Below are 23,895 nucleotides of genomic sequence, written 5' to 3' on the forward strand. Positions count from 1 at the left end.
ACAGCAATCTCCAGTGATGTAGCTGGTAGATTTTTCTCCTCAACGTGCCTGTGATAGGAATTCATTCCCAACATCCAGCTACATCCATGAAATTCCAAAAGAAAATTACCTTCATTCTGATAGTATCAGTAACAGGATCATGAAAGATTTTCAGAAGTCACAATTTCAAGTGGTAAATATATATTTTTTAGATAAGTTTGTCTTGTCAGAAAAGTTGAAATCCCCAAATTATGTACTTCTTTCAGAAATGTACTCCCCAGTCAACCAAAGCATGTTTCAATCTCCTCTTTCTAATCTCATTAAAAGGTGTTGGATTTTTAATAATTTATTTAACACCAGTAGCAGATTAACTATCACCCAGGCCCTTAGGCTGAAGTAAGGCCCCCCAGGGAGGAGGGGAGCCATTTTCAGGCCATGCCCACCCACCTGCACCACTAGGATCATAGAACCAGCTGCACATTCATTTATGTTTTCAATCCTTGTCTCAAATTTAACGTCTCCATCAGGGGTGCAGTACTGCCAGAGTTCACCGAATCGCAGCTCCGGCACCTCACCAGGCCACACCGGCATCTCATCGGGCCGCTTTGTAGCTGCTCCAGCCAGACTATTTTGCGCCCTAGGCCGGGCTGAGCGGGAGGGGAGGGGTACTGAGCGGGAGTGGAGGGGGGCTGATGGGGCTGAGCGGGAGGGTAGGGAAGCTGATGGGGCTGAGCCAGGGAGGGGGCAACCAGCGTCCCCACATTGAGCCGTGACAGTGCCAGAGCTTCAATACAACCACGAACTCTTACATTTTGTAATCATTCGCAGGGTGTTGCGGAGGTGCTTTCAAATTGTAGCAGATAATATAACACTCAAGCATTATCTTTGCACTTAATGAAAATAAAACATTCTCATTTTTGAAAAAAAAAGAAATATTACAATTCATGAAAACAGCTGAAAAATATATTTAATTCCAGCAAAGCACGATTTATTGATGGGGATGCCAAAGCATCCTCAATGCTTTGTATTGCACAGGTTGCTTTGGTTTCGTCTGGAACATATCAGTAGGCCGAAGGGACAAAGGAGGGATCAGAATTGGGACTCGGGTGTCAGGAGCTCCAGTGACTATAGTTCCCATGACCAGAGATCCCGACACCAACTTGGAACCCTCCCCTCACCCTACCTGAACTGTGGGGTATAATTTGCAAATCAATTCGGTTTTTAAATAAAACAAACATTTTACTTACAGATCTCACCTCTTGGGCTCTCCCTCCCTCTCGGATTTTCTGTTCGAGCATCTAATTCTTTTCACGTCTTGTGTTTGCGCGATTCATGCACATACAGCATGGGATCCACCCCAGCTCATGGCCCAATCGGCAGGGAGCACACAAAAAGAAATGGGAAGGCTGTGAGGTCAGGGTGCTGCTGGGCTGAAAAGGTGGGGGGGAAGAGTACACTCCCCCTTCTTTGCCCCTAACTGCACCACTGATCATTACTCTTGTATTATTAGTCACCAGACATCACATGTAGGCACAATTTTATTTTCATTTACATACAAAAATCCAACAACGAACAAGACTGGGGAAAATAAATAACAAGTTACCTTTTCATTTTCTTGATGAGTCATGCTCTGCATCCTCTTTCTTAGCCATGACAGGGAGGGTTGCTGAAGATCCCAAGCTCCAGAGTGGTTTTAATGTCCTGGACCCTGGGTGAGGGCTCAACGGCAGCTCCACCACACAGCAAGGAGCTTCTGCCCACCTTGGGGCTGAAATTAAAGAGGTGCAAAGTGGCAGAACCAACTACCAACATGGGGGGCTGGTCCCGGACCGAATACACCCCCACATTGTTTCGTACTATCATTGCAAATTTTTTTTCTATTTAAAAAAATCCTTTTGCTTGTACTTCTGATTTGAACTTTCCAGAGATATTTTAATTCTTAAAATCCAATTTTAAATATAGATCTTTAGAGTTGCATTTTCCCTGTTGACCTTTGTGATTTCACACTGACCCAAATGATCATTGACAGTAACAGTAAAATTCGGAGCTGAAATCTTCTTTGCAAAACAAACAAACATTTGAGGAAGTTATCATAGTGAAAAAGTGACACATTTATAAATTCCCGGCCACCTGATGATCCATGGCCTAGTGAGTGCTGGACCGGCCAACGGGAAGCATGGAGGCGAGCGACCATGATCATATGGAGAGGCCCTGTAGAGTATACAGCCAGAGGTGGCTGGGACCATGAGAACTGTAGTTGCAGCAGCCCAATGCGGGATTAATGGCATTCTTCATTACCCATAATCCACCATACAGCTGTCAGTGCCAGCACCAGGGAAACAAAGAGCGGTTCCAGCTGCATTGGGGATTATGGGTAATAAAGATGCCCATTGATCGTGCATTGAGCTGCCATCACCGCTGGTTTTTAAAATTTCAGTGAATAGATGAAAGCCAATCAACAAGAAAAATACAAGTTGTTGCAATTTTAATATATGTCCCTTTGGCATTGTTAAAGTAAAATTTCTATTGTTGTATCTCTTATTTCTATTGTTGCTTGACGGGTCCCCTTACCTTCCGAGCCCCAAGGCTTCATTCTACTCGGCCTAATGTTTAATTCGCCATTGTATAACACTGTAGTGATTCCAATAAATTTTATGCTCAGGATTTGGAATTCTATTTGCACTGGATTCAAATGGAAAGGTGACAGCCCCATAAATGTGATTGAATGGTCATTAGATTTCATGGTGTAAATATAATTTGCCCTTGCAATACTTTTAAGATGAGCCATTAACCTGAACATGCCATTTACCTGGAGCAAGAAGTGAACTGCTGGCCATTTACCTGTCCATGCAAAAGATTTCACATTATTCAAAGAAGAGCAATGATTTTACTTGGAATTTCTGCTGACATTCCTATCTTAATGATTGCATCAGAAGTACAGCATCTGCCAGTTTTGTTTTCATTTTGAGTATAAACCTATTATTTGTCTTTGAAACCAAGTGACTACAGATCAAAACTAATTAATTGGCTGATGCTTGCCCTGAATCTGGGGAAGGTGTTAAATACTTGATCTTTCTATTTTTTTAATTCTGTCTTTTTTTTCTTCCTTCCTTTTGGGCATTTCTGAGAGCCCAACATATATATATATATATATATATATATATATATATATATAATATATCTTTTCTTTGGCTTGGCTTCTTGGCTTCGCGGATGAAGATTTATGGAGGGGGTATGTCCATGTCTGTTGCAGGCTCGTTGGTGACTGACAAGTCCGATGCGGGACAGGCAGGCACGGTTGCAGCGGTTGCAAGGGAAAATTGGTGGGTTGGGGTTGGGCGTTGGTCTGAACCCTTCTCCATTAACAATGGCGTGAAGCGAGGCTGCGTTCTCGCATCAACCCTCTTTTCAATCTTCTTCAGCATGATGCTGAACCAAGCCATGAAAGACCTCAACAATGAAGATGCTGTTTACATCCGGTACCACACGGATGGCAGTCTCTTCAATCTGAGGCGCCTGCAAGCTCACACCAAGACACAAGAGCAACTTGTCCGTGAACTACTCTTTGCAGACGATGCCGCTTTAGTTGCCCATTCAGATCCAGCTCTTCAGCGCTTGACGTCCTGTTTTGCGGAAACTGCCAAAATGTTTGGCCTGGAAGTCAGCCTGAAGATAACTGAGGTCCTCCATCAGCCAATCCCCACAATGACTACCAGCCCCCCCCCCACATCTCCATCGGGCACACAAAACTCAAAATGGTCAACCAGTTTACCTATCTCGGCTGCACCATTTCATTGGATGCAAGGATCGACAACGAGATAGACAACAGACCCGCAAAGGCAAATAGCGCCTTTGGAAGACTACACAAAAGAGTCTGGAAAAACAACCAACTGAAAAACCTCACAAAGATTAGCATATACAGAGCCGTTGTCATACCCACACTCCTGTTCGGCTCCAAATCATGGGTCCTCTACCAGCATCACCTACGGCTCCTAGAACGCTTCCACCAGCGTTGTCTCCGCTCCATCCTCAACATTCATTAGAGCGACTTCATCCCTAACATCGAAGTACTCGAGATGGCAGAGGCCAACAGCATCGAATCCACACTGCTGAAGATCCAACTGCGCTGGGTAGGTCACGTCTCCAGAATGGAGGACCATCGCCTTCCCAAGATCGTGTTATATGGCGAGCTCTCCACTGGCCACCGTGACAGAGGTGCACCAAAGAAGAGGTACAAGGACTGCCTAAAGAAATCTCTTGGTGCCTGCCACATTGACCACCGCCAGTGGGCTGATATCGCCTCAAACCGTGCATCTTGGCGCCTCACAGTTCGGCGGGCAGCAACCTCCTTTGAAGAAGACCACAGAGCCCACCTCACTGACAAAAGACAAAGGAGGAAAAACCCAACACCCAATCCCAACCAACCAATTTTCCCCTGCAACTGCTGCAACCGTGTCTGCCTGTCCCGCATCGGACTTGTCAGCCACAAACGAGCCTGCAGCTGACGTGGACATTTACCCCTCCATAAATCTTCATCTGCGAAGCCAAGCCAAAGAAAGACAAAAAGGTATATATATATATATATATACACACACACACACATACATACACACACTATATACACATGAATATATTCTAAACTGCCTTTATATTTTCATAAATAAAATTAGAAATTCACAAATGAATTTTCAATGGGTTGACAAGTGAAGTTCTCCGTTGATTAGAACATAAAAGTAACATCTACATTAGTACTTTTAGTACTTCATCCATTGTAATTCACGTGACTCTGATGCTGGACCTGGAATCTAGAAAAAGTAAAACCTGTCACAAAATTTAGAAAATCAAATTTATTATATCCAGTTAACCTGTATACTAGTATTGTGAATAATTGTTATTAAAACACCAATATTGGCCTAAAATAATTCATTTGGCTCACAATAGTACTTCAGAGATGTGAACTGCATCGTTGACCTCGTCTACCTGTGATTCTTAGTCGATACAAATTTATCAGAGTTTTAAAATGCCTTTTGATTTCACATCTCTTTCTGGACTCTGCCCTTTTCATTCTCCCATAGATACTCTCCCACATCCTTGGAAAAGATCAATATCTCTAAATTCTGCCATCATCTCGGTCTTGGTTTTAATTGTCCTTCACTGGTGGTCATGTTGTCAGTTGCCTGAGTTCTGGAATTCCATCCATAAACCTCCTTTCCGATTTACCTCATTTTACCACACATGCCTCATTTTGGATACTTCTTAGAATCCTTCTCGTTGACCATATTTTATGGTCAATTATCATGATACTGATGTACATGGCTCCGTTTCAAACAATGGCTTATGGAGGTGTAAATTAGACAAAGTTTCATACTCAGTTTTTCATTTGAGAGTCAGTTGTTCATTCTTGTGAAAATACTCTTTCAACTATGACTAAGTTCTAAACTTATTAAAATCCTTGTAAGAACAGTAAATTAGTAGTGAGAGAATAAAAGGCAAGGGTGCATAAAAATTGGGTGGGTTGTACAAAGTCAAAATATTCAGGCCAAAAATGTTAGTTGGCCATGAGTAATTAATCAACAGGTCCAATATTAGTAAAATGAGATATGTCAATGCAAGCCGAATAACATTGGATTGTGTTTAAGTCAAAGCAATAAATAGACTAAATTGATAGTGTAAAATTCTAAAGAAGAATGTTTTTCATTATATTAACATTTTTTCAACAATGAATTGATTCACTGTTTGTTACCATCATTTTATATTCCTGTATCAGATTTCCAGTACTTACCACTTCAGATTTTAATCTAAACTGTAATTAGTCTCACAATATCCAGTTAATACATCCTACATCTTGAGCCTTTAGCTGTTTAACATTGGTTTGCAAAAGGGAAAGCAGAATTTTCAATCCCTGCTCTGTATATTTCAATAGGTCACATGATGCAGTGTTAATGTTTTTTGCCAAAGGTATCCCCGAGCCCTTGCCATGGAAAATGGACAAAGTTTTTATTTCTGTTTGCACTCCGGTGACCTATTCTCTGTAATTGCCCATGTTTGTGCATGGGTTTGTGTTTTATTGGTAAATCTGCAAATATGTGTGTTTGTATGTGCATATATGTGTGAATGTGTAGATGTATTTCATTCAGCATAAGTATGGGTTCAGGCATCTGTGCCTTAAAGACAATGGACATGTGAACTGATATTCCAAGGTTGATTGTCAATGGATTTGTGCATTTACTAGTGTGGGTCTGGGTGTGTGGGTGGGTAAGTAAGAAAGTGTGCCTGGTTGTATTTGTGTGAAGGCCTGTGTCAATGTGATAAGATATCATTCAATGAACAGTTGGAAAATACAAATTAATGAAACTGAAACAGGAAGTGAAAAGTGAGAACCTTTATTTTCTCTGCATCAATTAAGGGGAGGTGTGACAAATATAGTGGTGGATAGAATTTTCTTGGGCTTGTGTCCAGGTGACTTTAAATATTTGGACCAAAGAATACTTATGTTTCAATTTTAAGATTCAGAGGGATGTGGCCAAACACAGTGCAGAGCATGGCCCACAGGATGATGTCCCCTAATGATGCTACTGGAAACCTCTCCTCTTAGCCTTGTCAATGTCAGAAGTGTCTCTATCATCTTGTTTTCTAAGTGGGCAGCAAGCTGCCATATCTTAAGAGTATCATAGCATTGAATTGTCTCTTGGATTATGAGCACATTTTTATGGATTCCCTAAATTTTACCTTCAATACAATTTACTGCATGGCTTCTTTTATTTAGTCAGATAATAGGAAATGATAGGGCATGCTGTGGAGTACATTTCTAAGTTGACAACAAACCAAGCATCAAAATAATGTCATTGGTTACGAAGTCAAGCTTGAGTGGTTTATCAATCCAGTGCAACTTGAAAAGCAGTTATATCTTTTTTTTAAATTTTATATCTTGTGTATTACATGTAATAAATAAAAGTGAATTATGCTCTTAACATAGAGGCTGTACATTAAGAGATACTTTGCTGACCCTAGACCTTTAGGACTGTCAATGGAAGCAAAAAAAAGATGCAAGTTTTTTTTCTGACTTAAAGTCACAAGATTAGCATGAGTTCTATCTACTTAAGACATTTTACATATTGATGATCCTAATTTCCTTAAATCTGAGAACCATAAGTTTAATAATATGAAATTTATTTTAAGGGAAACATTGTCCATATTTGTCTAGTTCAAACATCGATTATTGAAATGTTTTGAATTTTCCTAATTCCTCACTCATGGTTTCCTGAAGTCAAAGGTTGATAGTTATATTATGCAAGGAATACTTCAGTGATTTGCCATGATCAGTGTAAAATTCCCTGAATATTCTTTCCTGATGTTCCAAGCTAATTCATTTATGATCCATGGTGCAAAATGATGGCCCACAAACTTTCCATTTCTTATTTTGCAATAGAGTGCCACATTAATAGAATACAAGAGTATTTAACTTACCACATCTAATAAATATTCAATTTCATGTATAGAAAGTGATGGAAGGGAGTTAGGGGATGGTGTGCAAAGTAGAGAAAAAGCATTTCCAGTGTACTGAGAATAAGCTGCAGGTTTTGACCTTCCATTCCAAAATAAATGTTTCCAGGACATTTTAAATATGAATGTTGAACATCTGAAATAAAAATATGAATTTCTGGAAAAATGCAGCAGATCAGACAGAATATTTGGAAGAGAATATTTCAGATTGAAAAGCTTTAATTGGTTTTGACCTGTTGAAGTTTCTGTTTTTATTTCACTGTTCAAAACATGCATAAATGATCTGGAAAAGGGGGATAGAGTGTAATGTATCTACATTTGCTGATGACACAAAATTGAGTGGAAAATATGCAGAGGATATGGAGTGTCTGCTGAGAGATATAGATAGGTTAAGTAGGTGAGCAAGGGTCTGGCAGATGGAGTACAATGTTGGCAAATGTGAGGTTATCCATTTTGAAAGGAAAAATGGAAGATCAGAATATTACTTAAATGGCAAGCGATTGCAGCATACTGCCATGCAGAAGGACTTGGGAGTTGTAAGGTAAAACATCATGAGATGGGAATGTGTAGGGAGTTACCCTGTACAGGGCAGTAACAAGAAGGGGAGGTGTCCTTGTACTCCTGTTAGGTAAAACATCATGAGATGGGACCGGAGAAGGAGTCACCCAGTACTAAGGAGTAACAGAATGCATCCTTGTACTTACAAGATAAGAGAGACATTGATGGATTGAGAGGCAGGAAGCTAGCAGGGAAAGGATAGCAACAGTTTTAGTCATTGGACAAGTAATGATATGATGATGTTCTAAGCATGTATCCAAGGGTATAAAAAATCACCATTTTGCTGATAACGGCAGAATGCATTCTCCGACTAACTTTGTTAGTCGCAAGTGTTACAATCCGGTAATAAAGAACAAAGAACCCTGATTTCGACTCAGCCTGGTGTTTGTCTCACTCATTCATGAACAAAGCAGACCTAACAGAGTGCATGTGCACAAATCATAAAAGGTTGGTTTACACATGCAGCAGGGTATCAAGAAGGCAAATGGAATGTTGGGCTTCATTGCTCATGGGATTGAATTTAGGAATAGGAAAGTTATGCTGCCACTGTACAAGGTACTGGTGAAACCGCATCTGGAGTACTGCATGGAGTTTCTGCTTCCTTGAGAAAGGATGTACTGGCTTTAGAGGAGGTTTGTTAGGTTGATTTCAGGGATGAAATCAAAGAGGAGAGATTGAGTCATCTGGGACTGTACTCACTAAAAATTTAGAAGAATGAAATGGGATCATGTAGAAACACAAAATTATGAAAAGCACAGATAAGACAGAGGTAGGTAAATTGTTTCCATTGGTAGGGGAGACCAAAACTAGGGGCATAGCCTCAAGATTCAGGGAAGTAGATCAGGACAGAGGTGAGAAGGAACTTTTTTTTTCCCCAGAGGATGGTGAACCTCTGGAATTTGCTTGCCATTGAAGTAGTGGAGGTGACCTCAGTAAATATATTTAAGACAAGGTTGAAAATATTTTTTACAATGTAAGGGAATTAAGGGATATGGGGAAGGAAAAGCCAGGTGGAGATGAGCATGTTACCAGATCAGCCATGATCTCAATGAATGGCAGAACAGGTTTGATGGGCCAGATGACCTACTCCTATGTCCTTATTAATTCCATATTGGGACTATTTCCATTGGAGCAGAGAAAACTAAGAGGATGATAATTCAAGAGTTTTGAGATGTTCCAGCCAAATGACCAAAGATAGGTTATTCCTTCTGCTTGTGAAACATAAAACGGTCATGTTATTTAGTTTTCAGGGGAGTCATTGAACACAGAATGGTTTGTGGCAGGGAGTAGCTAAGTTAAAGATCATAAAAGGAAAATATTAGACAAGCACCTGTTTGACACAGAAGACAAAGAAAATCCACAGAGTGAGAGCAGGAGATTGGGGTCAGAATTGTATTACTCAAGCAAAGTACTGAGTAGCCACAATGGGCTAAATAGCCCTTCAGTTGTGTTTTTGTTTTGTTTTTTAGGCACACACAAAAATGAAATTTGCTCCTTTTCTAAGCTCAGTGGATGGCAAAACTATTAATAGTCCAAATGGAGGAATGAATTGGTGTTTGGGTTCTCTACCTCTTACCTATCCTGGGAATAATGTATTTGTGAGTCTATGCAACAGTACCTGGTCAGTGCTCTGACTGTGTGAAGGAGCCGATGGTCCTGCTTTGGAGCATCTATTTCTTTTACTTTTTATTTTGATTTATTATCCAAATCAATCACATCTCCAAGGTTTGGTTCCTTGCATTTTAGGTTGTGTCAGGCGTTGAAATTAGTACTTGATCAAAGTACAAAACAGATCACAACAAGCAAACAGCATATTATTGCACACATTATTTTATCTCAATTCAGTAAAAATTAGTTTATACCACACCTAAAGACCAAATTCATCCCTTTTGTGTTGTTCTGCAGACCTTTCTTTAAGGACAGTGTCATTTGGCTCTTAGAATGACTGTAAAAAGAGAAAGGCACACAAAGGTTGAAACAGCAACGATAAAATAGTAATTGGATTGGCATTGGTAAGAGGATAATTTGCAGGATTATGGAAAAAATCAAAGGAATTTGGACTGACAGGATTGATCAATTAGGAACTGGCCAAGATGTTATGGGTCAATGCACATCTTCCTATTGAAAAACCAATATATACGGACGACTGCATTGATGCATTACCAACGTCTCTACATGAACATTCACTGTCAGCTGATGGTGTTGTGAATCAGGGGACCTTTGTTCAATAGATGTTGAGTTTAAAGCCCACAGTCTTGTAAGTATCAGGGATTGTCCTCTGAGATGTGCAAATGAAAATATAATTTTGCACCTGCAGTAAGCTGGTAGGAGTGCAGCCAGTGTAGTGGTAGTATCACCACATTCACCCCCTTTCTCAGTGGGGGGGAGGGGAGGGGGAATTTCTTCACTAATTTCCTACTGTTTGGAAATCTGTAAGAAGTTGGTTGGAGGTGATTTGTAACATTGTGCCAAACAAGGGTTATGCATTGAAGCAATTATGTAGCCTTAATTGACCCTGATCTGCACTGAAATTAGTTCTGTGTAAAATCCCTTGGTTAATATAGCTTAGGCATCATCAGAAATATAAAATGATCACGAATTTCAATATGCAGATGAATTTAAAGGGAGTGCTCTAGAAGGCCCTCACAGTATTTTAGTCAGGTTGAAAAGGGCTATGTGGAGTGGAAGGTGCTACTGTCTACATTTCTCTTGGAGTTGTCATGCAGTGAAGATTGTGACCATTGTGCCTACAGATGTTCATATCTTGTGAGCCACTTCTTGATAAAAGCAGACGTGATAAAATTCTGCAGTAAAACACAAAGTCTGCAGACATGGTGATTGAAGTAAAAACACAAATGCTGAAGCAATTCAGTAGGTCAAACCATGTACTTTATAGAGTAAAGATAAAGACGCATGACCATTGTTTCAGACTTGAATCCTTCATCAAAGTATGAGCAAGATGTAGGCAGATGACCTCCACCCCCTTCCCTTTCCATTCACAGAGCCATCCCCCCTCCCTGTTTACTGTTCTACCCTCCCTCCTTACCCATCTATTACCTCTTGCCTGTGGGCCTGTTTGTCCCCGTGCCCATCTCCCCACCATTTTATTCAGGTGCCTGCCTCCATTTTGTTCATACTTTGATGAAGGGCTCAAGTCCAAAACATTGATTATGTATCTTTATCTTTGTAGTGCGTGACGAAAGAACCAAACACTTGTTGATCTAAACCAAGGCTTTTATTAACTAAAAGACTGGAGCATATCACAAGTAGGTCGACCAGTCCTAATTGATCAATCCTGTCATTAAAGGGCTTTAAACTCATCATCTATTGAACAAAGGTCCTCTGATTCACAACACCATCAGCTGACAGTGAATATTCATGTTGAGACATTGGTAATGCATCAATGCAGTCGTCCATCAGTTCTGCACAAGAATAATATATATTGGTTTTTCAATAGCAAGATGTGCATTGACCCATAAAATCTTGGCCAGTTCCTAATTGATCAATCCTGTCATTAAAGGAGCAATCCTTTAAGACCTGCCAGTAGGTGTGGCTACACTCTCCGCCAATCACAGTCATCCTACACTCCCATCTGTACATATGTACAGATACTCATTGGTGATAGAATCTGTACTATCCCAATCTTTGCTATATAAAGTACTGAGTTTGACTTGCTGAGTTTCTCTGGCATTGTGTTTTTACTATAATAAAATTCTGTAATCTTTTTACTCTTTTCAAATGTATAACCTACATTGAACAGAGCACCATTTCTTCCCAAATGACAAAAATAATTGAGATGGACTACTCTCAAGTCCTTCTTCAGACATCTCAAACACTTCACAGCCAATGAACTGCATTCTTTCAGGGTGAACGTAATCTCTGTTGCAATGTAGGAAAACTATTAGCTAATTTATATACAGGTAGATCTCATAACCAGCAAAACAACAAAGACTGAGCCATAAGGTTTAGTGAGATAGAGTGGGGAATAAATCATCTGCAAACCAGTGGTGAGATTCTAGTCAACTGAGAATCTCCTTGTACACCATTTAGAATTTTTTTTTCCCATCATCCATTTTTTTTGTGGATGCTAACCTAAAGCAATTAAATATCCAAAACACAAACATACTCCTGCAACTTTTAAAAACAAAATGTAAAATAAAAAGATTAATTTTTCATTATATTGGTTTTCCTGTATGTTAAAATTTCAATTCTCCAAGGTTGTGCTCTGCGCATAGAGCCACTTCTCATTCTTAAGCTAGTCCCTCAGAGATAAATCGCTTCTAATCCAGTTCTGTATGCTCTAGCACAGTAGACATGACTACAGATGGGGCAAAAGAAACTTGATGGACAGACTGGTGAGTAGTTTGTGACAAATCAGGGTTTCTGAGCATTCCTAATGAGGGTACCCAAGGTTCTCAGTGCCAATTCAAACATTCCTTCTTCACATTGAACAGTTACGAGCCAGGAATTCCAACTTGTTGACATTTTCAAGCAAGTTTTTCAGAAACTCATCCAACTTTTACCCATGTAACAGTGAAGAACTGAATACAAAAATGGTTTGAAGAATCTAGGTACAGCATGCAAAAACTATGGCGCACCCATCAGACTCAACTGGCTAACAGAAGAGCTTCATTGGGCAGGTGCCTATGTGAAGATGTTGAGAGCTTTAAGATTTTGTAGTAATACACTGATAATCCGTCCTGGTCCAACTACATTTATGCTACAGCTGAGAAGGTGCACCAACACCTCTGCATCCTTGGAAGCCTAAAGTGACTTGGCATATTCTCAATGTCTCTTACGAATTTTTATAAATGCAGCATAGAAAGTATCTTGTCCAGATGTATCACAGCTTGGAATGGGAACTGCTTTGTCTAGGACTGCAAGAAATTGCAGAATTGTGAATGAAGCTCATGCCATCATGCAAACCACCCTCCCATCTATCGACGACTCCTCTACCTGTTGCTGCCTCAGGAATGCAGCTAACATTTGAAAGTCCTATAGCACCCCATTCATTTCTCACCTCCTACCAGGCAGATGACACGTGTGTTTGAAAACAGTGCAAACAGATTCAAGGACAGTTTCTTCCATACTATTATCAGGTTTTGTGAGCGTTGCTGTGCAAATGATCCTGCACAAAGTCCACAAACTGTACAACAAAGTTTAATCAGCTTAAACTTGTACACCAGCTTAGTAACTTTGCTGGCTCCATGTGTCTGACTGTCCCTGAAGGGGCCGGCCTGAGTCTTTATATGGGCTGGTGATTGACAGTTGGCAGATGGGGCCAGCCTCCCATATGGACTACCTATAGGTACAGTGGTTGCCCCTTCAGTAAGCTGGTAGGAGTGCAGCCAGTGTAGTGGTTGTATCACCACATTCACCCCCTTCCTCAGTGGGGGGGAGGGGAGGGGGAGGCACGGCGCATTGTCCTCAGTGCCAGGTAGTATCTACAGTTTAGGCAGTCCAGCGGTAGTCTGTGCTTTGGGACTATCACAGGACAGGCTCCTGGTCAATGCTCAGTAGGTGCAGAGCTGCCTGAGGGTTGGCTGGGTCTGGCGTGGCCGGTGGTGTGGACAGGATGGTGTGGGGCGGGTTTGCGGGAGTGGGACCCTCTGGAGAGGTGGAGAGAGGGTGTCACCTCTCAGGAGATCCTGGATGAGCCAGGGGTACCTGGGGTAAGAAGGCAGGAGCCCTACTGATCCCAGGTCCCTGGTTGAGATGGTGTACTCATATCCATTGGGTATCTGATGTAGGCATAATTTGGGTTTGAATGGAGGTGCACTTGCTCAACCAGGGGGTTGGATTTGTGGGTCCTCATGCTTATGGAGGAATAATGGTCCCAGAGATGTCAGTCACGCTGGCAGTGAGACTCCTCTCGCCGATTTCCTAGGAAAGGAGAAAAGGCATTCGTGAGGGGTCTGATTGGTAGCCATGCACAAGAGCGACTGTATGGTGTGGAGTGCCTCGGGAAGCACCTCCTGCCAATAATTGATGGAGCATCCTTTCATCCTCAGGGCCAGGAGGACTGCCTTCCAGGTTACACAGTTTTCACACTCCACTGCCCGTTGCCCCGGGGTTGTAGCTAGTCGTGCAACTAGCTACAATGCCTCACACTGTAAGGTACTGGTGCAGCTCCTCACTCATGAAGCTGGACCCAATAACTGTGGATGAAGGCCAGGTATCCGAACATGGTGAAGATCTGCTCAGTGCCTTGATAATGGAAGCGGTGGAGGTGTCAGGGCAAGGGATGGCGAAGGGAAAACAGGAGTATTCATCTATGTCAGAGAGGAAATAGTGGTTCTTATTCATAGAAGGCAGTGGTCCCTTGAACTCGATACTGAGTAGCTCAAAGGGCTGAATAGCCTTCACTACATGAGCCTGTGGAGGACGGAAGAAGGGTGGTTTGTACTTTGCACAGACCCTGCATGACTTGGTCATGGTCTTGACATCTTGGACAATCAAGGGGAGGTTCCGGGACTTAATGAAGTAGTACAGGCATGTGATGCCTGGGTGCAGAAGGCATGATGCAGCACCTGAAGCTATTTGGACTGCGCACTGGCACAGGTCCGGGACAGGGTATCGGGGCGGACCACTTCCACGATCACCTCTGCCTCCTTTTTTATGGCGGAGTGTCCGAGCTCTGAACCGTGGAGGGTCCTGGAGAAAAAGGCCACAGGTCTGCCCCCTTGATCAAGGGTGGCAGCAGGGGCCACATCAGAGACATTGCACTCCACCTGGAATGGGGTGGTCTCATTCATGGCATGCATCGTGGTGTTGGCTATGTCCTGTCTGATGAGGGCGAAGGCCACTTGTGGCTCGGCATAGAGAGAAAAAGTGGTGGCTTGGCCAGTAGGCGGACCTTGTCCGAGAACCAGGAGTAGTAAGAAAAAGCCTAAGGCACCTGCAGAGGGCCTTGAGTGTGTGGGGGAGGGGAAGTTCCATCAGGGGGTGCATGCATTTGGGGTCAGGACCGATGATATCATGTTCTGTGGTGAGGTGAGTGGTGCTGAACATGCACTTCTCCCTGTTGTAATGAGGTTCAGTGCCTCAGTGTCAGGAGAAATTCCTCCAGATTGACATCGTGGCTGCAGATGCTGACATTGTCCAGGGGTAGGAAGGTTGCTCTTAGATTATACCAGTCTACCATGCAGTCCATCTCCTGCTGAAACACAGAGTCTCCATTTGTGACCCCAAACGGAAACCGGCAGAACTGGTAGAGGCACCTGTCTGCCTCAAAGGCAGTATAAGGTTTATCCTGGGCGTGGATGGGGAGCTGATGTTAGGCTGACTTCAGGTCAGTCATGGAGAAAAACCTGCACTGGGCTATCTCGTTGACTATCTCGTCAGCGCTGTGGGGCAGGGGATAGGCTTCCAGCTGGATTTACCGGTTGATGGTCTGGCTATAGTTGATGACCATCCTTGGTTTACTGCCCCCTTTTATGACAAGGACCTGGGCTCTCCAGGGGCTGGTGCTGGGCTCTATAACTCCTTCCGCCAGAAGCCGTCTCACCTCACTCTTGATAAAGGTCCTGTTGTCCACACAGTAGCGCCTGCTCTTAGCAGCTATAGGCTTATAGTCTGGTATCAAGTAGCTGAAGAGGGATGGAAGGGGCATTCATAGGGTGGAGAGCCCGCAGTGGACTGGAGCCAGTCGCTGGGCTTTGTGCCGTGGATGGTGAGTGGGGGGAGTGGGCCACCGAAGGCAAGGATGAGGCTGTGGAGGGGACTTTGGAAGTCTAGTCCCAGGTAAGTGGGGGGAAAAAAGGTTGGGAATGACCCGGACCTGAACCCTTGATATGCTCTGCCCCCTCCTCCCACTGTCGTTCAATGAGCAGCACCCTAGCACCAAGATGGAGTGGTCCCAGGCCGCAAAAGCGATAGCGAAGTTCACTGGATATACTTTGAGTTTCATCGTACAGACCACATTCAGATGCATAAAGCTCTCAGTACTACCGCTATCAAACAGGGATTTTATTACCTTCCCATTGACAGTGATGTCAATCATCAAGCACCTAAGTCCATGGGGAATGTCCTCCGTTAACGTGGTGGATGCTAGGACAGCCTCAGGGTCTGAATCGCTGCTCCCTGATTGTTATTGCGAGTAGCAGCCAGTGGATGTCTTGCAGAGTATGGGGTGTAATGAGTGCAAGGTTTTGTAGCATGTGTGTTGACCACATCGTCCGGTCAGTGAGTCTGGGTGGTCAGGAGTCAGCTGACCCATGACGGCAGAACCCAGGAGATGCACGTGGCATTGGCGCGGTCGGGCGACTTGACTGGAAGTGACGCCAGAAGTTGCATCGTCAGTGTGGCCAGTAGTGACCACTGGTGTGGATGGAAGTTTGGCGATGAGAGATGGTAGCGCCCATGGTGAGCACATGGCGACAGCGTGGTTGGATTATCATGCCAGAAGTGAAGTCATTGGTGCAGGCGGAAGTGACGGGTGGAGTAATGGTGTTGCCCGGCATCTGCACATAGGGACATCCAGAGTCGGAAGGGGCTCCCGGTTGGTCGCAGAGGGCTGCAGCACTCCTGGAAGGTTTGAAGCGGCCAATCTTGCTGCATCGGGTGCAATGTGAGTTCCTTGCAGGGCAATTCTTTTGGGAGTGCCTGTCCAACCCACACCAGGACCTGCAGTACTTACAGCGGCAGACTGCAGCAGCAGCAGCGATCATCTCTTCCAATGTGGGGCCCCTCAGTGACTGCTGTCATCGATGTCAGCCAGGGTGGAGGTTGGGGGAGGCAAGCATTGAAGGCCTCTATATGTTGAGCAGCAGCTTCTAGGGAGCAGACCACCTCCATGATCCTGGTTAGGGAAACTGTCTCTGTCGAGTCGCCCTCGACCATAGCTCTCGCATGCAGGCATCTCGGATGAATCATTCCACCTCCCCAACAGTCACCCCAGCTTTGATCATGCATGGGTGTACTAGTTCTTGCATTTCCCCCAGGTAAGCATCTGCCATCTCACCTGGCTGCTGTACCCTGATACTGAGCAGGTACCAGGCGTAGAGTACGTTCATCGGGAGCCGGTATATGCCTTCCAGGATGACAATCTCAGATAGCCTGGAAAGCGCATGGGCCCAGCTTGGTGTGAAGTACCATAAGTATCTTCTGGTTATGTTGATGACTTCAGCCTGTGTTTGGATGATCGCCTCGATTGCCTGCTTCCAGATCTTGAAGTATGTTAGAGCATCCAGAGGTTGAGGGTTGATATCCAGCATCTTGATGGTGAGGAACATCTCCATGGTCCTTTAATTTTAAGCTAATTAAATTGTGAGCACTTTTCTGAGAATGATTCTGACACCAAGTCCACAGACTGTACTACAGGCTTTAATTAGCTTAAACTTGTACACCAGTCTCAGTATCTTTGCTGGGTCCACATGTCTGACTATCCCCTGAAGGGGCCACTCGAGTCTTTATACAAGCTGGTGATTGACAGCCAGCAGGTGGGGCCAGCCTCCAAGGTTACCCACGTGCAGGTACAGCGGTTTCCCCCTGCAGTAGGCTGGTAGGAGTGCAGCTAGTGTAGTGGTTATATCACCACAGGTTTATTGAATAAACACCTCATTAGTAAAATGATGATGTATGGAAAATATTGATGATATTATTCCATTCCTTTAACATGCCCACTGTAGCTTGTCCATGCCTCAGACATGCACATGGCTCAGATTCACTGTTGTCCAGTGCACAAAGTTTGAGGCTGTAATCTGCAAATACTCTTTTTCACAGATACATTGTGTTGATACATTGAAAGCAATAGTAAATTTCATCTTCAATGTCTGCTTGTATTGAGAGGTAATTCACAACATGTGGGATGAAAGGTACATTAATGTGACCAGAAGGATTGTGAACAACATTGGGGCAATGAGGAAACCTTGCTTGACACCATTTTGCACGGAAATTGGATCTATTATTGACCTGTTGGTTAAGATCATTGTTCACATGTCATCTTGTTGTGGAGATAAAATGGAGACATTTCAGTATCCCTCTCAAATAACAGAATGAAAAGCTTTTATGAATTAAACCAATAACTAATTGTGAGGACCAATTGTAATTTTTGTTTATTTAATAAGCAGGTAAATCAATATTGAACATAGAAACATTTGGAATTAAAAAGGAGCATTCTGCCATCTAGTCAATATCAGAGATATCCCCACCAATTTAGTGCATTCTGGAGAAAAATGACATTATCTTTGCTCAAGGATCTCCCTCCTTCCAAATGAAAAATGCAGAAACAGCAATATTCATCTTATTTTATATCCCATTCAGAAACTCTGAGTACACAAGCAGTCAAAAGTGACCTCTCCTAATACAACACATTAGAAAATTGTGCTGTATATTCTGATAATTATTTAACATGTGGATACAGCAGAATGACTGTTGGCTGCCATGTTAGGGCTTATCTGTCCCTGTGCAGTTACCATGTATTAGCATGAGATTTCTGTGATTCCATTAGATCAGGACCCTTCCATGTAGCATTCAATTATTTTTCCTCATTTTCACCCATGTATCTCTCAATCCTATTTCTCTATGTTCATGCAATTCTTTTAACCAATTGTCTTCACCTATTGCACTGAGAAAATGCTGACCAAAATGTGAACAAAGTCGGCCAACTTAATTCTCAGCACATGATTTGTTGGCTTGGGAGAGCAGTGAAGGTAAATTATTATTTTCAAGATTGGCATTGATAGACTGGTGAAGTCAGAGCATCAACCGTCAAAGATAAGGCTGGGAAATAAATTGACCAATGTATGAGGATTGAAGAGTTCATTGTTTTTTTTAAAGTTAATTCCATTATATATCTGCACACAAGCACATCCACCTCCTTCGACATGATCATTCCATTCACGGTGTCATTGCTGGAGGCGCAACAGTGGTGTTACATCCTCTGTTTTTAACATTTGAAGCAGCAACATTGCCCTGTCTTTATTGAGTCATCAAGGGGGTAGCCTGGCCTTTTCCCCAGCTTGTTCAGACCCTCCTCCTAAAACTTTCTCAATTCATTCATATGTTGAGTCCTTTTAAAAATAAGATCTCGTTCTATTCCCTCAGTTTTCTGGGTTCTCTTGGTACAACTGCTTCCTGGTCCATTGGCACTCTGTAAACTAATTGACTTGGAATTTCCAACAAAGACAATTTTTTTTTCCATCCAAAGCCACCATCTGGCCCATTTATAACATCAAATCAGAGACAATGATATTCCCATGTATATATATCTTAGGTAAATAGGAAGTCACCAGTATGAATATCTTAGTGCATCTATACAATAATATAGTCTGGATTTCTGTGACCAATATCAGAATGCTGAATGACTGGAAGATATTCCTCTAGACAATATTACTAAACAGCTAGATAAACAATTTGATACATGGATGAATAAAAGGATGATGAGATACATGAATTGAGGTTTGATGGACAGGTAGATGGAGAGATGAAGGAATGAAGTTTAGAGGGATGGAGAGTTATTGGGCAGAGGGATAGATGAATGGAGGATTGGTTGAATGGGCAGAAGGAAGTAAGATTGTTTGAATGAGTGGTGAGTTTGAGGTTGAGATGAATGTCTGAATTGTTTGATAGTGGAAAGTATAGTGAAACAGATGGAGGGATGGAAAGATGAATGGAAAATGGAGGCAAGGCTATTTGGATGATAATGAGTTTATTGCCATTCACATTATACTATATACCCTGTATATATCTCCACAAAATCCTTACGAGCTACAGCTGAACAGGTTCAGTACTTGAATAGGAAAACTATAATAGTGAACTAATTGAATTAAATTAAAATAAACAATAGATACATAAAATAGATCATAAATATCCATCATAATTCTTGTGCTAAAATTTGATTTCTAATGGTACAGACTGTGTTATTGGAGCAGTCTATGAATCATGTATTAATGGGAGGTTCAAGAGTCTTACAGCTGTTGGAAAGAAACTTGAACGTGGAGGTGGTGGTTTCAGGTTTCTATACCTTATGTCCAAAGGTAGAAGGGTGAAGAGGTTGTGACCAGGTTTTATAAAGTTGGCTGCCTTCTTGAGCCAATACTTCACATAGCTGTCCACAATGGATGGAAGATCAGAGCCTGTGATAGACCTGTCTATGTTTGCTACCTTCTGCAACCTTCTTCATTATTGGTCTCTTGAATTGCCATGAATGGAATGGAAAGGTGATTTGATGGATGATTGAAACTGAGATGGGATGAATTGGATGGGTACTTGGTTGGAAGAAGAGAGACATGATTAAATTCATAGATTGATTATTAAATGAAGGGCTAGAAAATGAAAGGGTAACAGGGGTGGAGGAATGAAGGATTAATGGTTGGCTTGATGAAGGAATACTTTAGTGAATAAGCATATTGATGGCTGGAGGAATGAATGGAATATTGAAGGTATAATTGAAAAGGTGGATGGATGTTTGAATAGTTGGATGAATGGATGATGGAATGATTGATTGATCGATTGATGGATAGATGGATAGGTAAATGGAAAAATGTCTAGATGGACATCTTCAAATCCTGCAAGCTATTATTTCAACCTTTAGTCCACAGAGCATGCCATAATATCTTCAGTGCATTTAAATGAGCTTCTATTGCACACTAGAGAAAACAAAACCAAGTGTCTAATTTCATGAAATACCTCATCCATAAAAGACTAAGTAGAAATTAGTTAGATGATCAGTGGCCTTTGTAATTTTGGGACCTGTCAAGTAAAATGAAAGAAAACTTTTAAAAATATTAACCGTGTAATCACATTCGATGCAGTAATATATAACAGATTTTGTATTGTCATTTGCTGAAACTGAAGCATAAAAACAGATGTGATATCAGCCAGTCACCCAGTAATATCAACCAGTGTGATATCAGCCAGTGTGATATCAACCAGTGTGATATCAGCCAGTGTGATATCAACCAGTGTGATATCAGCCAGTGTGATATCAGCCAGTGTGATATCAGCCAGTCACCCAGTAATATCAACCAGTGTGATATCAGCCAATGTGACATCAGCCAGTGTGATATCAGCCAATGTAATATCAGCCAGTGTGATATCAGCCAATGTGATATCAACCAGTGTGATATCAGCCAGTGTGATATCAGCCAGTGTGATATCAGCCAGTGTGATATCAGCCAGTCACCCAGTAATATCAACCAGTGTGATATCAGCCAATGTGACATCAGCCAGTGTGATATCAGCCAATGTGATATCAGCCAATGTGATATCAGCCAGTGTGATATCAGCCAGTGTGATATCAGCCAATGTGATATCAACCAGTGTGATATCAGCCAGTGTGATATCAGCCAATGTGATATCATCCAGTCACCCAGTAATATCAACCAGTGTGATATCAGTCAATGTGATATCAGCCAGTCACCCAGAAATATCAGCCAGTGTGATCAGCCAGTGTGATATCAGCCAGTGTGATATCAGCCAGTCACCCAGTAATATCAACCAGTGTGATATCAGTCAATGTAATATCAGCCAGTCACCCAGTAATATCAACCAGTGTGATATCAGCCAGTGTGATATCAGTCAATGTGACATCAGCCAGTCACCCAGTAATATCAGCCAATGTGATATCAGCCAATGTGATGTCAGCCAGTCACCCAGTAATATTCATGTTCATTCCAATTAGTGGATCAAACTATCAAAACTTAGATCGCACTTGTACCTTTTTGCTTTCCATTCTATCCAGCTTGATCTGAGGAGCTATATAAAGATTGGTGCTTACATTTCACAGGGATACTTTGTAAGTGAACATAATCGGGAACATCTCATGCATCTATTATTTGGCAAAGGTCTGAAGCTAGAAAGCTGAGGACCAGATTAAAAACGGGATTATGTCTACGATATGAAAATTAAGTAAATGGCTGACGTCTTTTAACAATAAAATGACAAAGATGACACCAGCTCTTAAACAGTGACTTGCGGTTTAAGAAACAGGCCTTATGATACATATTGTGGAAATTGCATGAGCAATATTTGTACACATTCTCCCCATAAGTAGTTTTATTAAAAAACAGCCATTTTATTTCCCATTGAAAATCACCCTTGAGAAGCAGTAAGATGCTTTCTACAGTCACGTGAAGAATATACCTCCTATGATGTTACTGTTTAGGGAGTTCCAGGATTTAGATCCAGTAGCAATGAAGGAATAGTAATGTATTTCCATTTTCTTGTTTGCATAATTAAATAGATTACACCACATTTCTAAAGAATAAAATGAATCAGCAAACTTCACCTGTGATTTCATTTGAGCTACGTTAATCCCACATCAATCTTTCAGAATCCTCAGAGATGGTTTTTATTTAAGTTGATTTATCACATTATACTTGGAACAGTGAGAGGGCTCTTCTGCAAGCAGGTTAAGAGGTATCTCTAACTTTCATACAGTCTTGCAAGCCTGATGACTCTAGGGAAGAAATTGTCTTTAAGCCTGTTGGTTCGTGCTTTCACACTCTTGAGCCTTCTCCCCATTGGAAGGAGGGAGAAGGGAGTGGGTCATTATGTTGGCTGCCTTTCCTGGGCAGTGACACGTGTAGATGGAGTTCATGGAAGGGAGAGAAGTTCACATTCTGTTCTAAACTCAAACAGAACATCTCCCAGACCCTGCTATGATGGTATTCTTTGATGGTGCACCTGCATAATTTGTTGCGGGAGAAGGGGAACATGCCAAACTTCCTTAGTGTAGAGCTCGTCGAAAGAATCAAAGACTTGTTGATCCAAACCAACGCTTTTATTAGCAAAAGACAGGAGCTCTTCACAGGTGCCCGACCAGTCCGGAATGATCCGACCTGGCTAGGGACACAACCCTTTAAGGCCCAGACAATAGGCGTGGCTTATCTCTCAGCCAATCGCTGTAAGCACAGTCTAGATACAGTAACTATATACACTATATACATTGGTGATAGATCTGTACTATCACACTTAGTCATCCAAAAAGTGGAGGTATTGGTGTACTTACTTGGCGGATGCATCAACATGCTTGTCCCAGGTCAGGTCACTGGAGTCGTTCATTCCTAAGAGATTGAAGGTATTTACTCTTTCAATTTCAGCACCATTTGTGTGGATAGGACATTGTGTCTTCTTTCTCTGAAGTTAACAATCATCTCCCTCATCTTATTTACATTGAAGGAGGTTGTTATCTTGGCACCATGCCACCAAACTTCAATCACTTTCCTGTATTCTGTCTCATCATTTTGTGATAACCAGCCTACTACTGTAGTGACAGCAGCAAATTTGAAGATGGAGTTGGAATGGCGAGTCTAAAAAGGTACTCAATACACATCAGAGGCTAGTGTTGAGTACGATCATGGAGGAAATGCTATTACCCATCGTCAGTGATTGTAATCTGTTAGTCCTCAGATCCTATCATGGGCAGGGTACTGAGACCTAGATCTCAAAGTTTGAGAAGTACTTCACATTTTCAGGTTCTCAGAATGGGGAATATTGAGAATTAAGGGAAGGAAGTGAGGCTTCCGATGAAGTGTTTTACTAAGATATTGTCCTCAAACTTTGATGTTTGTTTGTTTCTCATTAAAAAATAGATCAGGAGAAAGATGTTTATGCTGGACTTTTGAATCATCGCCTCGCTGAGGAACTGAGAATGTTTCCTCCTTCTCTGATGTGTCATTTTCTGAGTTCACACCAAATGAAGCTCATTAGGGTTCATTCTCAATCCAGATATCAATCTCCATTTGGAAAGGTTGTAGGCACAAGGGAGGAAAGATGCTGGAATATGGACCAAAAGCAAACTGCTGAAGAAATTCAGTGGGGCAGGCAATATCTGGGGGGAGAAGAATTTCCTGCATTACAGGTCAAGGTGATCATAAAGGTCTCCAGCCAAAACTTCAACAATTCCTTCTC

At 42.1% G+C, this 23,895-nt stretch overlaps 2 protein-coding genes across 8 annotated transcripts in view; both read left to right on the plus strand.

Annotated features, from left to right (window-relative positions):
- The first annotated feature begins 5 nt into the window (after positions 1–5).
- LOC138749384 (cadherin-20-like) overlaps positions 6–23,895 on the plus strand; it is a 262,479-nt gene continuing 238,589 nt past the window's right edge. For all 7 annotated transcript variants that reach the window (XM_069910637.1, XM_069910651.1, XM_069910663.1 and 4 more), the window contains exon 1: positions 6–172. The gene's annotated coding sequence lies outside the window, so the exon portion shown is untranslated. The remainder of the gene's footprint in view (positions 173–23,895) is intronic.
- On the plus strand, positions 17,415–21,438 carry LOC138758067 (uncharacterized protein in mobD 3'region-like). The gene is made up of 2 exons (XM_069926469.1): positions 17,415–17,513; positions 20,839–21,438. Exons 1-2 carry the CDS (start codon positions 17,415–17,417, stop codon positions 21,436–21,438), a joined length of 699 nt encoding a protein of 232 aa, XP_069782570.1.

This window comes from Narcine bancroftii, chromosome 1, assembly GCF_036971445.1.
Source record: "Narcine bancroftii isolate sNarBan1 chromosome 1, sNarBan1.hap1, whole genome shotgun sequence".
Lineage (NCBI taxonomy): Eukaryota > Metazoa > Chordata > Chondrichthyes > Torpediniformes > Narcinidae > Narcine > Narcine bancroftii.

What these genes read in the sequence shown, in the direction of transcription:
- LOC138758067 (XM_069926469.1), top strand. Translation starts at nt 17,415, where the DNA reads ATGTCTGACTATCCCCTGAAGGGGCCACTCGAGTCTTTATACAAGCTG. An exon ending in CCAAGGTTACCCACGTGCAG is followed by an intron (nt 17,514 to 20,838) that starts GTACAGCGGTTT and finishes CTGAAACTGAAG; the next exon opens with CATAAAAACAGATGTGATAT.